Source organism: Lycium ferocissimum, chromosome 1, assembly GCF_029784015.1.
Source record: "Lycium ferocissimum isolate CSIRO_LF1 chromosome 1, AGI_CSIRO_Lferr_CH_V1, whole genome shotgun sequence".
In the NCBI taxonomy this organism is placed as follows: domain Eukaryota; kingdom Viridiplantae; phylum Streptophyta; class Magnoliopsida; order Solanales; family Solanaceae; genus Lycium; species Lycium ferocissimum.
Window position 1 is genome coordinate 12,370,831 of NC_081342.1, and position 16,002 is coordinate 12,386,832.

At 35.4% G+C, this 16,002-nt stretch overlaps 1 protein-coding gene across 1 annotated transcript; it reads right to left on the bottom strand.

Moving 5' to 3' along the window:
* Positions 1 to 7,567: 7,567 nt before the first annotated feature.
* LOC132048510 (uncharacterized) lies at positions 7,568 to 15,714 on the bottom strand. Its single transcript, XM_059439328.1, has 15 exons — positions 15,289 to 15,714; positions 14,476 to 14,548; positions 14,277 to 14,298; positions 14,109 to 14,187; positions 13,968 to 14,000; positions 12,375 to 12,523; positions 12,065 to 12,221; positions 11,485 to 11,725; positions 11,151 to 11,392; positions 10,013 to 10,276; positions 9,821 to 9,931; positions 9,227 to 9,451; positions 8,731 to 8,934; positions 8,165 to 8,341; positions 7,568 to 8,078 (listed from the first exon to the last, which is right to left on the bottom strand). The coding sequence occupies exons 1-15, from the start codon at positions 15,649 to 15,651 to the stop codon at positions 7,893 to 7,895; spliced, it is 2,526 nt and encodes an 841-aa protein (XP_059295311.1). The 5' UTR covers positions 15,652 to 15,714; the 3' UTR covers positions 7,568 to 7,892.
* Positions 15,715 to 16,002: the final 288 nt, after the last annotated feature.

Consider the following 16,002-nt stretch of genomic DNA (forward strand, 5'->3'; position numbering starts at 1 on the left):
ATTTAGATAAGTGAATTTTTATGTAATCAAGAAACTATATTAACTAGAAATAGTATTTAATTAAGGACAGTTTACTTTAAATACCCATTATTTTTAGAAATTTAGAAATTTTTAAAAGGTGTGTTGAAGATTAAGTATACACTTATTTTGAATCAGCGGTAATAATAGCAATAATAGTGGGGTAGTTTTTCTTCCCCTTCAATCAAAAAGGCGTTATAACTGGGGCCTGGCTGGCCCCTTCCAATTAATTCTGCGTGTTATAATTACATTCGTGTGGGTGTGGCCAATTGGGCAAGAAAGTACCAAGTATTGCACATCTAGTTATACATTCTTAATGTTGTCACTTTTTAAATTAGGCAATGTGATCCTTCAGATAGTAAATCAGTAAAAGACCTTCAATTTGAAGCTGATAGCATTAATCTTAGGGGATAACCAAATTTTGCCCAAGCGACCTATTATCACAATTTAACTTGTAAGCTAGTTCAGTTCTGAAATTCTAAGACTTTACGTTGTTGTCCAAAATCAATATTTCCTTTGAATTTAAAGCATATATATATATATGTGTGTTCTATGATCCAGCATAAACAATCTTTGATTTCTTTATATAAAAGTGTTTGATTGTACTTTTCATCTAGATATTCTTTTTAACTAAATTATATATATATATATATTCTATGATCCAGCATAAACAATCTTTGATTTTCTTTATATAAAAGTTTTTGATTGTACTTTTCATCTAGATATTCTTTTGAACTAGTATGTTTGATTGGAAACTTCAAGACAACCATCTTTTTTTTTTCCGATGGTAACAAACTTAAGGGAAGCTCTATTGTACTTCTTTTGTTCTCTTTTATTTGATCAGTTTGTATGTTGTACTTTAAAAAAGGTATTAATTAGATATTTATTTTATTTAATGATATTTTAAATTTCAAATTTAATTACTAATACTCTAATTAGTTTAGAAAATAATTACTTGATGATATAAGTAAAATTAGATAAATAAATAATACTCTCTTAATTTGTTAAAATACATGTACTGTATATATTTTTAATATAAGTACTTGATAAGCCAAAGGGAGGGAAAGAAGTACATTTAGATAATGGTTTTAAGACAAGCGGCATTCAGGTACACACAAGTACCATATGAAAGAGATTCTCACCTACTCCTATTTTTTAACATACATGTTTTCTGTTTTAAAATATTATGTCTGCTGAAATCAGCATAATCATCTCATCATCTCACCTATTTACCGATCTATCCAGACAGGCAAAGCACTGAAGGGAAAATATTAAACAGTCACCCCAAAATGGGAAAAAGACAAAACGAAGAAATCATCATAGCACATAAACTGCAATATGATAAAGTAAATCAATAATATTCGGTTTTTCTAATCATAAGCCCTATTTGGACATGTTTTGAAATTGAATTGATTTGAATTTAAATTTTGTTTGAACATGTAATTTGAATCTCTTAAGTTCATATTTTTTCTCATAAACATGAAAGCTAAACGAAAAAAAAGGAAAGACAAAAGCTATTTTTTGATCCGAATTTTTTCTGTGTTTCTCTCATTGTCACTGCACATGTATATATATGAAAAAAAGAAATGCTACTCCTAAAATTTACAATGTAAATAAATACGGTGGAAAATGAGGCATGACTCCACTTTCCAAAAGTTGTCGAGCATGTGTGTGGAATAGAGTTAAAGTTGTCCAAAGATTTTCTCCTTCTCTTCTTTCTAGGAAATTCCATGTGGGGGGCATGACTCAATTTTCCAACTGTCAGCTTCCTCCTTCTCTTCTTTCTTTTCATTTTTATTTCCATTACCCCCCTTCAAGTTGGAGGGTGAGGTGCGAACCCCCAACTTGTGTAAAAGAAAATGGTGAGAAGGTCCAGGATGGGGTTTAGTGAACAAATCTGCCACTTGAGAAGAAGAAGGAATGAAAGATAAAGAAATTAGGCCATTTAAGTATTGTTGGCGGACGAAGTGACAATCAATGTCAACATGCTTCGTCCGCTCATGAAAGACGGGATTTTTAGCTATGTGTATTGGGCCGTCGTCGTCCGATTGAAGGGAAATCGAAGTGAGGGTTTGAGGGATAGATCGGAAAAGAAGGCGAACGAGCCAAGTCGGCGCGACCCTTCTCATCGACCTATACCGCCGGCCGACGAGAGGGAAATTTTTTTCTTGGATTTCCAAGAAATAGGACTTCCTCCCCAACCGATGAAGAAACCACGCGGCGATCGTTCAGTATCTTGGCACGTAGCCCGGTCGGAATCACGGCCGGCAGCAATTGAAATGAAGGAGTGTTATTGAGAAAAATCCCCAGACCAGGGTCTGCGAGCAAGTATCGAAGTACGTGTTTTGCCGCACCCATATGTCCATGATGTGGCTTCTGCATATATTGACTCAAATATTGCACGGAGAAGCTTCCGTATCCGGTCTAAAAAGTTCAAATTTCGACCAATCAATCGCCGATATAAAGATGGATCCGGGAAGAAGGGTGTCCATTTCAAAGACAATTTAATTGTGGGATCAAGAGGAGATGTAGCGAGTGTCTCAAATCATGGCGATTATACTCATTCAACAGCTCTAAAATGAATTTCCTTTGATCGAGAATCAATCCCGAGGTTCACGGATAACTTCAATCCCCAAGAAGTGTAAGTCACCCAAATCCTTTATTTTGAACTCATTATCCGGAAAAGTCTTTAAATCGTCGAGTTCCTCTTTGTTGTTTCGTAAGTAATATATCGTCCACGTAAACTGCTATAATGGAAATAGAGGAATCATGACATTTATAAAATAATGAATAATCATTTAAGGAATGATGAAATCCTTTGTAACTCAAAGCTGATGTTAGTCTTGAATACCACTGACGAGATGCTTGTCGAAGACCATATAGAGATTTCTTCAAACGACACACAAGTGTAGGATCGACCACTTAAACCGTATGGTAATCTCATATAAACTTCTTCATTCAAATCACCATGAATAAACGCATTATTGACGTCCAATTGATAGTCCCCAACCCTTTTTAATGGCTATTGTCCAAACATCCGATGGTAGTAATTTTGACCACCGGACTAAAAGTTTCAGTGAAGTCGATATATATATATAACTACCAATATATCTCTCTAAGGACCCATCGAATTCAATTTGGTCTTGTAGACCCATTTTGAAGGCAATGCCTTCTTTCCGGAGGCAATGGGATAAGTTCCAATGTCATTTGTAATCGCGCCTCAAGCTCTTTTGTCATAGCATCTTGCCAACCAGTGATATAAAATAGCTTGTGAAAAACTTCTTGGTTCAAAAATTTGAGAAAGAGAATTGTGGTATTGTTTGTTAAAATCGACAAAGCATTAAAAGAGAAAGGAGTCGCAGAAAAATGAGAGGCAAAACTTTTGACATCGGAAAAATGAATAGAATTGCAAACATAGTCATGAAGATAGTATGTGTATAGACCTAGTGGATCTCCTTAAAGTAGATTCGGACTGCGTAACATTAAGGTTATTTGAAACAGGTTGAATTTTGAAATTTGTACTTAGAGGTAAAGAATGAGTTGTGACAGAGAATGTGTTGTAGTTGGTGTTTGAGGATGAATTATAACGGAGAGAGTGTGTAGTATTTGGTGATTTAGGGAGACAAGGCTCTGGAGAAATGTCTGAAGGCGTTGAGTTTTGTGTGCTATTTGAGAGATCAGGATTATAGCTATTGTCAATGTCCATCAAGGGGAAAATAGAATCAGTGTCTTTTAAGGAACTGAAAGGGTATATTTCCTCATGAAATACCACATCTCTAGAAATAAAGAACTTTTGGGTATGTAGATTAAGCAGCTTATACCCCTTTTTCCCAAAAGGGTAGCCAATAAACACACAAGGTTGTGCTCTGGGTTCCAATTTTGTCCTTCCATGTGATAAAGTAGATGCAAAGCAAAGGCAACCAAAACATTTTAAGTGTGAATATGTAGGAGGGTGACCAAAAAGTTTCTCATAAGGTGTTTTGAAAGATAAGATTCTAGTAGGACACCTATTTATCAAGTATGTGGCTGTCATAAGGCAGTCCCCCCAAAACTTAGTTGGAAGGTGAGATTGGAATAACAGGGCTCTACAAACCTCTAATAAATGTCTATGCTTCCTTTCAACCACACCATTTTGTTGTGGTGTTGCAACACAAGAAGTTTGATGAATTATGCCTTGAGAAGAAAAAAATGAAGATGTTTCAAAGCGGATCCTAATTCCCAAGCATTGTCGACCTAACAATTTTCACCTTTTGTCCAAATTGCCTTTCTACCATTGCAAAGAATGATTTTAAAACGAGAGAATGCATTGGACTTAGTAGACAATAGAAAAGTCCAAGTACTTCTAGTGAAATCATCTACTATAGTTAGGAAATACTTGTACCCATCATATAGGTGTTTTGTATGGTCCCCATGTGTCAATGTGTATGAGATCAAAGCTTTGCTTAGTGGAAATATTATCGTAGGAAAAGGCAATTTGCTTTGCTTTGCTAATGGACAAATGGAACAAGGAAACGCAAATTTAGAACAAACATTGAAAGAAATTTCATTGATATTCTTTATATTTGACAAAGGCGTGTGCCCAATCTATGATGCCATAGTCTACTCTTAACATCCGAAACTAAACTACAATTGAAACTGATGAAACATCCTTTAGGGAATTAACAACATAACTAGGCAACTTGACACTAGAACTTGGAAGTAAAGTAGTTTCGGATTCCTATTGTTGAGAAGATAGAGTCCTTTTTGGGTTCTACCAAATCCTCATTGAAGGGCCCCGTATATAGCAATGAAAAGGGAAAAAATCATGAAATTAGAAAGTCATAATCATGGACCGACAAAAGGTTAAAATGAAAGCTAGAATAAAAAGAACATTATGAATGGTAAGATTAGAAAATAGCTTAATGGATCCATACTGAGAAACAGAGACTTTTTTGAGAATTTGGCAACTTGACAAAGACAGGATAGGGGAGAGTTCTCATGTTGATAAAAAATTCTTTTATGTAACTCATGTGCTCGGTAGCACCGTAATCAATGATCCAAGTTTTGTTAGTAAATTTTGAAACATTAATTTTTGAAAAATCAATTTTGGAATTTAAAGAAAATGGACTTAATCTTATACCAAACACGCTTTTGCATTTGCTATGACCTCGAATTTGTGGATCGATCCTCTCGTTTTCACTTGTTTCAACATCCGCATGATTTGAGTTAACTGCTCGGACCGAGTAATTTTCCTTGCTCATTAGAGTAAGCGTTAGGCAATAAATGGCTCTCCAATCCTCATTGTAAGACACAAGATTGCTCCGAGCATTTTTGGTAATTTCTTTGTTTGGTGAACTTAAAGTTGGGTGGAAAACCATGTAGTTTATAGCATTTCTCAATAGAATGTCCGAGGTTTCTTGCGGTACTTGCAAACGAGTTAAAATTCTTGTTGTCATGAGTACCCCTTGGACTCTATAGTCGGTTGTGAAATTTCTTTGTCACGTGGTATTTTGTTGTGTAACGACAAAGAAGATGATTCTCTGGGAATTTAGGGGTATTTTGCATTTCCTTTGTTTCTCCTCTTGTACCAAGAGGGCATAAGCATTAGCAATAGTGGGAAGGGGTGAAATCATGAGTATATTTCCCCTTGCCCCACAGAAAGAGTCATTCAATCCCATCAAAAATTTGACTAATCTTTCATCCTGTTTAAATTTTACATTCTTTTCTTTTGCTCCACATGAACAAATACAAGAACAAGGAATAAAAAGAGTCCAAGGTATCTAATTCATCCCACAAACGTTTTATTTTGGTGAAGTAAGTACGCAATATCGACGAACCTTGCACAAGGTCACTAAGTTCTTTTTGAAGTTGGTATAATCTAGCTCCGTAACTTTGTCCAAATGCGACGCTTCAAGTTCAACCCAGATATCTTTAGCAGTGTGATAATATAGGACACTTTCAGATATGTCCCTTGAGAGTGAATTTAATAACCAAGAAATAACCATATTGTTGGATCTAGACCATGAAGCATGAAGATCAGATCCAACAGCAGGTTCAACAGTAGTTCCATCAATGAAACCTCGCTTTATTCTTAGCGATGAGGGCAATCCACATAGCTCTTTTCCACCCCCCAAAGCTTTTTCCATCGAAAACGGTATTAATAAGTAAGGCACCGGGTGAATCGGATGGTGCTATGTAAAAAGAGGATGAGATGAATTAATGGTTTCGAATGTAAGTATTCCCAGTTAACATGAGTCTCAAGAGTTGATTCAACCATTTTTCAAAGAAAAATTGAACGAAAGACAAGATTAAAAAGAACCAAAAAAATCAAAAAAAAACAAAAAAAAGAGAGTGATCTTAATCACTGCTCCGATACCATAAACGAAAAAAAAAAGGAAAGACAAAAGCTATTTTTTGATCCGAATTTTTTCTGTGTTCCTCTCATTGTCACTGCACATGTATATATATGAAAAAAAGAAATGCTACTCCTAAAATTTACAATGTAAATAAATACAGGGAAAGTAGGCATGACTCCACTTTCCAAAGTTGTCGAGCATGTGTGTGGAATAGAGTTAAAGTTGTCAAAGATTTTCTCCTTCTCTTCTTTCTAGGAAATTCCATGTGGGGGCATGACTCAATTTTCAACTGTCAGCTTCCTCCTTCTCTTCTTTCTTTTCATTTTTATTTCCATTAAAAGCCTCACAAATTGTGAAAACTATAAAAATTATTCAATTCTTATATTATCTTACCAAATGAGCAAATCATAGTTCATAACAAAGTTAATACGCTATAAGAAGACAGTTCTAAAAGTACAACATCTATTGATCGAACTTTAGTTTAATAAAAAAGAAAATTGAACATGAATTATAATGTAACTACTCTTTGATATAATCTTCCACATGGTACAAACAATATCTTCCCGCTGATGCATTTCCGATCAGATGACTGAAAAGACGAACGAATATTGTTACTTATGAGTCAAGTTTTACATTTAAAAAATATAGTAACCAACTTATGAATGTTTTTTTACAAAATATAAACTTATGTGTCAAGTTTTATATTTAAAAAAAAAATAAAAATCATACTTTTTGGAGAACTTGAGATTAAAAATCATGATATAAAATTAAAGTCAAAATTTTGTACAAATTTTAAACAAACGATGATTTAAAATCAAAATATAAAATCATGTTTCCAACTCGCATGACCATACATCTACATATTGTCCCTCCGTTTATATTACTTGTCCAAATGTACGCTATCATATTCATACTGGCTCATGAACAGCTTGATACACCCCCTTAAAAAAATGATAATTTCACCATATCACAATTATTTAAATACTGAGAGAAATAATTAATAATAAGAATAATAAACCATCTCTTAATTTTCAAACTAACCAAGTAAAAGTAAATACTTATTTTAATTATAGCGGACAAATAAAAGTGAGCGATGAAGTTTGAAAAGACCGATTTAGCTCGCCAATTGGGAAGTCCTCTCGTTAAAGCAAAATGCATTAATTCATTACCAAAAGACAAAGGAGCAATTTTCGTCCTTTTAGCTGACAAAGTGAAACTATTTAATAAACATAACCTTTGCGTTTGCTCCAATTGTTGAGAAAGTGAGGAACTTAATATTCTCCAACACCAGGATTGACCTGACATTAACATTCATTAAACTCAACAGTGGCCTATATATCTAGCTTTTTATGTACATTCCTTTGAACTACTCTTGCCCAAAGTTAATAAACTGTAGTATACTCGATCAATTGATTCACAAGAACACACCAACCACCATTGCAGAGCCTTATTGTAACACATAAAAGAGACCAACAACCGATCTCTGTCTCTCTAGCTTTTCGCCACTCTATAAACATACTCTTGAACTACTACTGGTATTTACTGCGACAACAACAATTCGAGAGCTTTCGGATCACTGACTGCAGGACTACACGTGAAGTTTTGGCAAACAAGGGCTATCACTCTGTCCGCAGCAGCATTATTCTTCGCCATCAGAGCAACATTTCCATTAGTTTCTTCCCAAAATGGCATATCTTCCGCATCCGTGGGATCAATGTGAATCACCTATTAAGAATCAGTACCAGTAAGAAGCAAAATTCACCACTGTAGAACATGATATGAACAGTTTGGCTACTCCACAAAGTACTTACTGTTTTGTTAGGATCATATGCTGCATGAGCAGCAGTAACCATGTTTTCAAACTCCTCAGAAGACTTTACTCCAACTATAACTACTTGCTTTCTGGATGGAAAAGCCAGCATATCTGCTGCACAGCACATCAGTGGCACAGCAACAGCTGCATCTTTCAACCTCTTCTCAAAAACCGCCTATTAAATGCAAGGGTTACAAATTTTGGCAACACCACATGGACTACATAAGAAATCAAAGTATTTTGGCCTCTCTCATATCTCATAAACCAATCCAAAAGGGGATTGATAAGAAAATTATGACAACTCATTGATTGGATTTCCAGGATCACGAGTCTTATATACTGTGTTACACCACCTCATATTGATAGAAAATCCAGAGAACATTTTTTTATGAAAATCAAGAAAGAAGAGCAGGTGTTTCAGGAGACGGTATAAAAGTGGGTCTGGTCCAGAAAGATAACTCTCAACAAAAAATACGAAGCTAGAACTAACCAAGATCAATAGGAAGCTAGGAATGTATTGACAAAGTTACATAAGATGCACAGACTTCAAGGCAAAATGCGCACCAGAACATGTTCTGCAGTCTCTTTGTAAAGTTTGGATTTGTCACCAGCAACCATAGAGGCCAATCTCACTAGATTAATCACTGAAACAGAATTCCCTGAAGGCTCCGCCCCATCATGATCTTCTTTCACACGGAGAAGAACAGAAGGATCTTCACCAGTTGTGCTAAAGTAACCTCCTCCGGCTTTGTCGAGAAATAACTCATCCTGCAAGTAATAGTTCGGGATAAATACATTTTTGGACCGCTCAAAAGAATAATAGTCAGCAAATGTATAGGTATTGTATATTAAGTATAAATATACATATTATATACACAAAATATACAGATAATATACTAAATATTACATATAATATAGATAAATCAGTATATAGGTTTTGCATATTTTGGCTAGCGCCCGTATTAATTTCGGCAGAAGGTCCAAAAATGAAAACATCCCTAATAGTTCAGAAGTAACAAGAACTTGCTGCATTCACCAGAAGATCCTAAATTTTCCTTACTTGGGTCTCCTGGAGTTCGAGCGCCCAAACCAACCAGAAGACTGAACCACCAAACTCATAAATATCCAGCAGACCTGATATCAGAAATGCATAATCATCTAGAAATCCAGGTGCTTTGGAGGGACCATTCCTGAAACTATGCTGCAACCTGCGAGTCTGTTGATCATAAAGGTGTTTCCTGATAAAATGTGCTGCTTTCTCAGCAACATCCATGTACTCCTTGGGCTGAATATGACAAGCAAAAACAATTAAGCAAACAACAGAAAAAGCAACTGCCACCAACAATATCAAATCAGAGACGTACAGTTGACTAAACGTGTAGCCAAAAAACTTTTCAATAATGCGAATTTGAAACAAAAAAAAGTTAACTAATGGACTTAGATAAATCCAGCGATGCAGATCTTGGTTTTAAGACACATAGAGTTGGAGGACAATGAGGATCTGGATTTCATTCAACATACTGAAATTGAGAGCTTAACAAAAAATTTACCACCACCAGTCTACCATTTTCCACGTCTGCTGAGACCATACAAGTGTCACGGATTTATCAGACTAATCTATCTCTTAAATTTAACTATGGTTCTCAAATCTTACATTGGTGCCAGCCACTGGAAAGTAGAATTTTGTTCCCTCTGGTTCTCCCTTCAGGATTTTTGACGCCCTGGCGAGAGATGAAATCACTAGTCCATTCCACGACACAATAACCTATAATAATAATGATAGATCACTCATTACACTAAACATAATGAAAAATGAAATAAAGACGCTTGAGTAAAAATAATATACCTTATCATCCAGATGGGGTCGGGGACGTTTCGACCTCACATCAAAAAGTTTTTGGCGAGCGCTCCCCAGGATATCAAGATACTCCTCAACAGGCAAAGCATGTTTTGATGCCATTGCAGATGTACTACTCCTTTCTATTAGCACGTTTTTGTCCTTGAATTCATTATGTGGATCACTCCTCCTCGAAAGATCACAATTACCTGAAGGTTTTATATAGTAGTGATCCTTGACAAGCGTTGCATGCTCGCCTACTATGTTGTCAACCTTCAGAAAGATCGAACCAAGTCAAAGTAAGCATTCAAGCTGAACGATGGCAGCAAATTATGGCACACAAATAGTTTCTCACAGTAGGTATTATTCTGTTTCCTTTTCTTACTTTTTTAAATGCATCGAACCATGACGTACAATGCTATATTTCTGTTAAAACTGTCTTTCTACACGTGGAATGGGCAAAGCATTGAATCCAGCTGTTTTAGCATGTTTAACGACTTGACTGTTTTTGAAGTAATGACGCCTTCCATAACAGCAGCTGAGATAAACAGAATTTATGCAACCTATTTGGCGAGAAGAGCTACTTGGTGGGATTAATTAATTAGTAAACTAATTCAGAAACAGGATTAGTGCAAATCTAGATATAGCTGACCTTGGCATCAAAATTGGATGTGCCTAATCTTGAACTAGTAGGCTGGGCTATTGACCTTCCAAGCCATTCTATTTTAGACACTTCCCATGGATAACCTACCATAGATGCGTATAAATAAATTTACATAGAATACTAATTAGTCTTAACTTGGTTGAGTAATCAAATTCATTGAACCACTCAGATTCTACGTTACAATTTAATGTTCCAATTTCACGAGTATAGCTGACTCGTACATTGATATACCATATCAACCATATTGTCTTTTTCTAAAGCCATATCAGAGCTTTCTCCAAACTATAAAGATTTGCAAAATATGGAGCCAAATATCATCATGATACTTTATATAAGCTGGGAGGCCAATTATTCCATATATATCAAGAAGATGTATAGCCAACAATTGCTAATTTACACGTGCGAGTACCCGAAGTTTAAACAACCAAACAAGGAGTGGTACTTCATCAAATTCGACGGTAAAAATAATCAAGTCATAAGTACCTCAGCACTTGTCCAGACATAGAAAGCGCCCTCCTTTTTCCGTGAGGCACCTTCAGATTCATAACTATCAGCATCTTCAGCCGAAAATATTTCACCACTTGGACCAATCATATCCCTTCTCAGGTAGTCAAGTATATCACGAGACAAACTTGAATAGAGCACATCTTTTGTGATACAAAAAGCATCCAGATAGACATTAACAAGTTGACCTTGATCATATAACATTTTCTCGAAATGTGGAACTGCAACAAGCAGGAAAGGAACACTCATTAATTGAGCAGCAAAATTGGATATAAAATTAATATCAGAAGACATACATAATAATTTAGCTCACCATGCCAGCATTCATCCACACTGTATCTGTGAAAACCACCGCCAACATGATCATGGATACCACCCCTCGCCATGCATTCTAAAGTGAACAAGACCATTTTTAGTGCATTCTTGGCTTCACCTGTTTTTCCAGTCTCCCCAGACCTCTTTGAGTTGTAAAACATCAGTTGCATCTCAACTGGCCTAGGAAATTTGGGTGCAGAACCAAATCCACCATATTTTGAATCATAGCTTTCTGCTAGCTGCAGCAAATGTAGGGGACATGCAGAAGTTGGACCACATCATTAACTACAACACATATTGAGAACCGAGATATCCAATCCTTAAGACTAGCATCAGATAGTCAAACCCTGAGGTTTGCAGATCAATTACCACAGAGAAAGGGGACATTATGTATCATGAAAAAGCTGAAGAATTCTAAAGTACTTCAAATAATAGGGATAGCAGCGGTAGAGAAGAGATAGGAGAAAGTAACAGGTCTCTCTCAGGCATCAACTGTGGTTTTTCTCATAACTAACTCCAGAACAGCCAGGCTGCCACCACATACAAAGCAACTCAAAAATAGATTTGCAAAAACTTACATGATCAGCACATTTACGCATTGCAGCTTGCGAAACCTCATCTGATAGCTTATTTGATGTTGAAGTTGCTGCCAAAGCTTCTGATAATTGTTCTATTGCAAAGGCTCCACTCTGGACAAGCATATCTCTCTTGCTATTCCATGCTTCTTTCACCTTCCTAAGCATGATGATAAGGAATATTCTCAGAAGTTTGAATTGGACATTGATGATGCTCGACAGCATTTGAGCTTAGGAAAAACGCCATGCATACTTATAGTGCAGCAGAAGTTTATGCTGAACCACTTAATGCAAAAGTACAAAATGAGCACACCTAAGTATCGTTTTAAATCCTGGTCTTCCATATTTGTCTTCTGGAGGAAAATAAGTCCCACCCATCAAGGGCTTCAAATCAGGTGAAAGAAAGGCGCTTAGTGGCCAACCGCCACCACCATATAAAGCTTGCACATATGTCATGTACACCTGAGAGAGAAAAAAATTGAGCTAGTCAAAGCAGATAGCATCACTATTGGCAAATTGAAATCTAATCATGTTGAAAGCCTCATGCTTTCAGCATTTCCACATCAGATAACCAAGAAAGTGATGACAGCATGCTATTTGCAAAGAGCAAGTTCCTATCAATGAAGATTACCGAAAGACACCAAGAGCAACACTAAGCATAAGTGAATAAACACACGTGCAATCACATAGGACCAAGAGCCATATGTCGTTACTGTTTCCATTTGGTTGTTTCTTCATTGTTGATACCGGCAAGGGCCACCAAGCTACTGTCTGCTGGTTGGTAGTGAGAGGACTCTTAGTACCTGAGAATCCATTTTGACCGACCCGCCTAGTTTGCTTTGTTTATTGGTTTATTGTAGGGCATATCTCATTGCAGGATTCATAGACTGGAATCCAATTTCATGTCCATTGTACTTATTTCCATTTTATTTAGTTAATAGAACCTTCTATCTACATTTACACTTATACGAATTCTCTTGTTTTTTTGTCTGAAGACTGGGAATTTTAAATTAATTACTTATTTTGTTTCCTCTTTAATTAGAAATTCTTTTAAGATTTCTATTTTTTCTATAAATAGAATGAGGAGGTCTTTTTAACCCGTTGCCTTACCACTTGGCCATGCCCCATTTAGACTCCTATAAGATACTAATAGAGTATGTTGCCGATTTTGTTTGTTTGTCAACTCTAGTTCAAATCTCTATAGAATAGATTAGCTTGGTACTAGGATTTTGCTATGTTTTGGTATGTGTAGATATATAATTCAACTTCATTTACTGATCATTACATATAATTCAATTAAGATATTGTATGAAATTATGACTTTTTTCGATTCTATTCTAATAGAGGGGTAGGTGTTTGTTGTTGAAAACTCCAAAACCGAAAAGGAATTTGATTTTTTTTTTCTGGAATGGTCGTATGGAATTATAGTCTATATAATAGAATTATGATTTAAGAGAGGTCTTAGCTACCTGTGTGGATACACTGAAGCAAGTTGACAGTACCACTTTTTTTTGGCCACTAGAGGGATTTATTTGTTTAGTCATTCAAATAGTGACTGGCTTGCTTTAGCTATGCACTATGCACCTCATATGGATCTAGCTTTCAACAGCCTAAACAAAAGAGAAGATTAGCCAAAAGAACATCGAAGAAAGTAAATCCAAAAAAAATAGAAAAAGAAAGAGATGAAAAATATTACTGTAGGAATGTAAAATAGTTTAAAAAGCTATTCCTACAAGGAACGGCGTCCTTTTTATCGTCTAAAAGCTGGCTGGTCTCTTCTCATATTCAAGAAAGGAAGATAAGATAGTAATGCAAGTTCAACCGGAATGATTTTAATCCAATAAACCAATTCAGAAGAGAATCATCTAAAAATGCGATTTGAGCATAGTTCACCAAGACTTTTTACCTTATCAACATCTGGACGCTCCTCTCTATCAACCTGTCCACGTACAAGTAAAGGTACCAAAATGTCTATTAGTCCAAATATTATAGATAACTATCTAAATGTAGCTCAAAATGTTAGCTTCAACAAAGCTTTCAGATTCACCTTGATGCTAACAAATGAATCATTTAGCATTTTGGCGACCTCTTCATCTTCAAAAGATTCAACTTCCATGACATGACACCTTATCAATGAATAAAAACATTAGTCATCCACAGTCCAATATATTAAATTTCTAGCACCTTTCCAAGTAAAAAAAATACAAAAACTTACCAATGACAAGTACTGTAACCAACTTCAAATGTGACATGACAAGCACCACAGGATTCATGACCAAATAGAACATGACGATAAAATGTCAATATTAGTGTTTAGGAAATCAATATAGAATCATTTGTAATACCTCCAATAGAGTTAAAGGGGAGCAAGAAGAAATTACAAGTAATATAATGAAACACAAAAAGTTACTGACTTGATAAAAAGATTGGCACATCTCTTTTGCGAGCTTCAGAAAAGGCCTCCTCACCCCATGGATACCAGTCAACCTTCCAATCATGAACAAAGTAAAAAAGTTGCTAGTGTACATAAATAAAAGGCATAAACTTATTTCTTCTTTTAGTAATCAGAGTTGAATACAAAATTAAGTTTCCATCAAATAGGACTATCACTATCAACTAAACCTCAATCCCACATCCCAAATTAACTGGGGCATTCCAGTATTTCTATAAAGTAGTATTATGATTTTTTGGAGAGATGCAAGCATCAAGGTTAAAAACTATACGGATGAAAAATATGAAAATAGTAGACTACTCCTCCAACTAAACTGTTGGGGGGTCGTTTGGTAGATGATTAGAGTTATGCAGGTATTAGTGATACGTGAATAAGTTATGAGGGAATCTATGCATTATCTATGCAGAGTTTAGTTATACATGTATTAGTTATTCCATCATCTACCCTGCATAAAATAATACAAAAATTTCATGATAACTTATACTCCATGTATTAGTTATGCGAGTTTCTAAATTGCAAACCAAACAGTGTGTTGAATTTTATACAAGAATGCTAACAAAACATGGTATTACTAAGGCATGATTTAATACATGAATAAGTTAGCTCCAAAATCAGCTATCAAACGACCCCTTAGGCTCTTACTACAACTATATAAGAAACTGAATATTCTATCAAATCACATATTAAACTCCTCTTAAAAACTAAAGAACTAATTATTCTAGAAAAACTATAGCAGTACCGGATGCAACATCCAATAAGTAGTAATATTTAATACCGGATTATGAGCGTGCTGAAGAAGGTAAGGACTATGTTCAGCAGCAAGACGATTAGTATATTTATGTGTCTCCGAAGAACTACTACTGTATGATGACTTTTCAGCCATAGCAATAACACTCAAAGAGTATATGGGCTGACGAAAAAAAATGGAAAAAGGCCCACTAGATTTGGCTAAGGGAGTAGACGTGTTACACAAGTGTAATTTATTTGGTTTTTTGGGGAAGTTGTGGTAGCGAGATGAGGAAGAAATTAGGAGTCTCTTAAGCATAGAAGAATTTGGAGAAACAAATAAATTTGGGGTGAATAATTGGGGGTTTATTAGTATAGGGAGTTGAAGAGGTAGTGTGAATCGCCATGCCATTTGGAAGATTGAGAAGTGTTTGGGTTACACTGCTGTGTGATGATTGACAAGAGGGTTACACACGTGGCGGCTTGTGAAGAAACATGCGGCTGCGGCTAAACGCTAGTTTCCAAAATGCTTTTCTCTTTTGTCTTCGTATCAAATTTACATGTTATCATTTGATTTGACACAAGATTTAAAAAGAAAAAAATTAAAATTTATGTGATTATAAATTATTTCATAAAAGTTAAAAATAAAAAGATTTAAAGTTATATTATTCTAATTATAAAAATAGACATTATTTTTAGAATAAACTGAAAAAATAAGGCGCCACATTTAATTTGGATTTATGCGGTGTAAAATACATCAAAA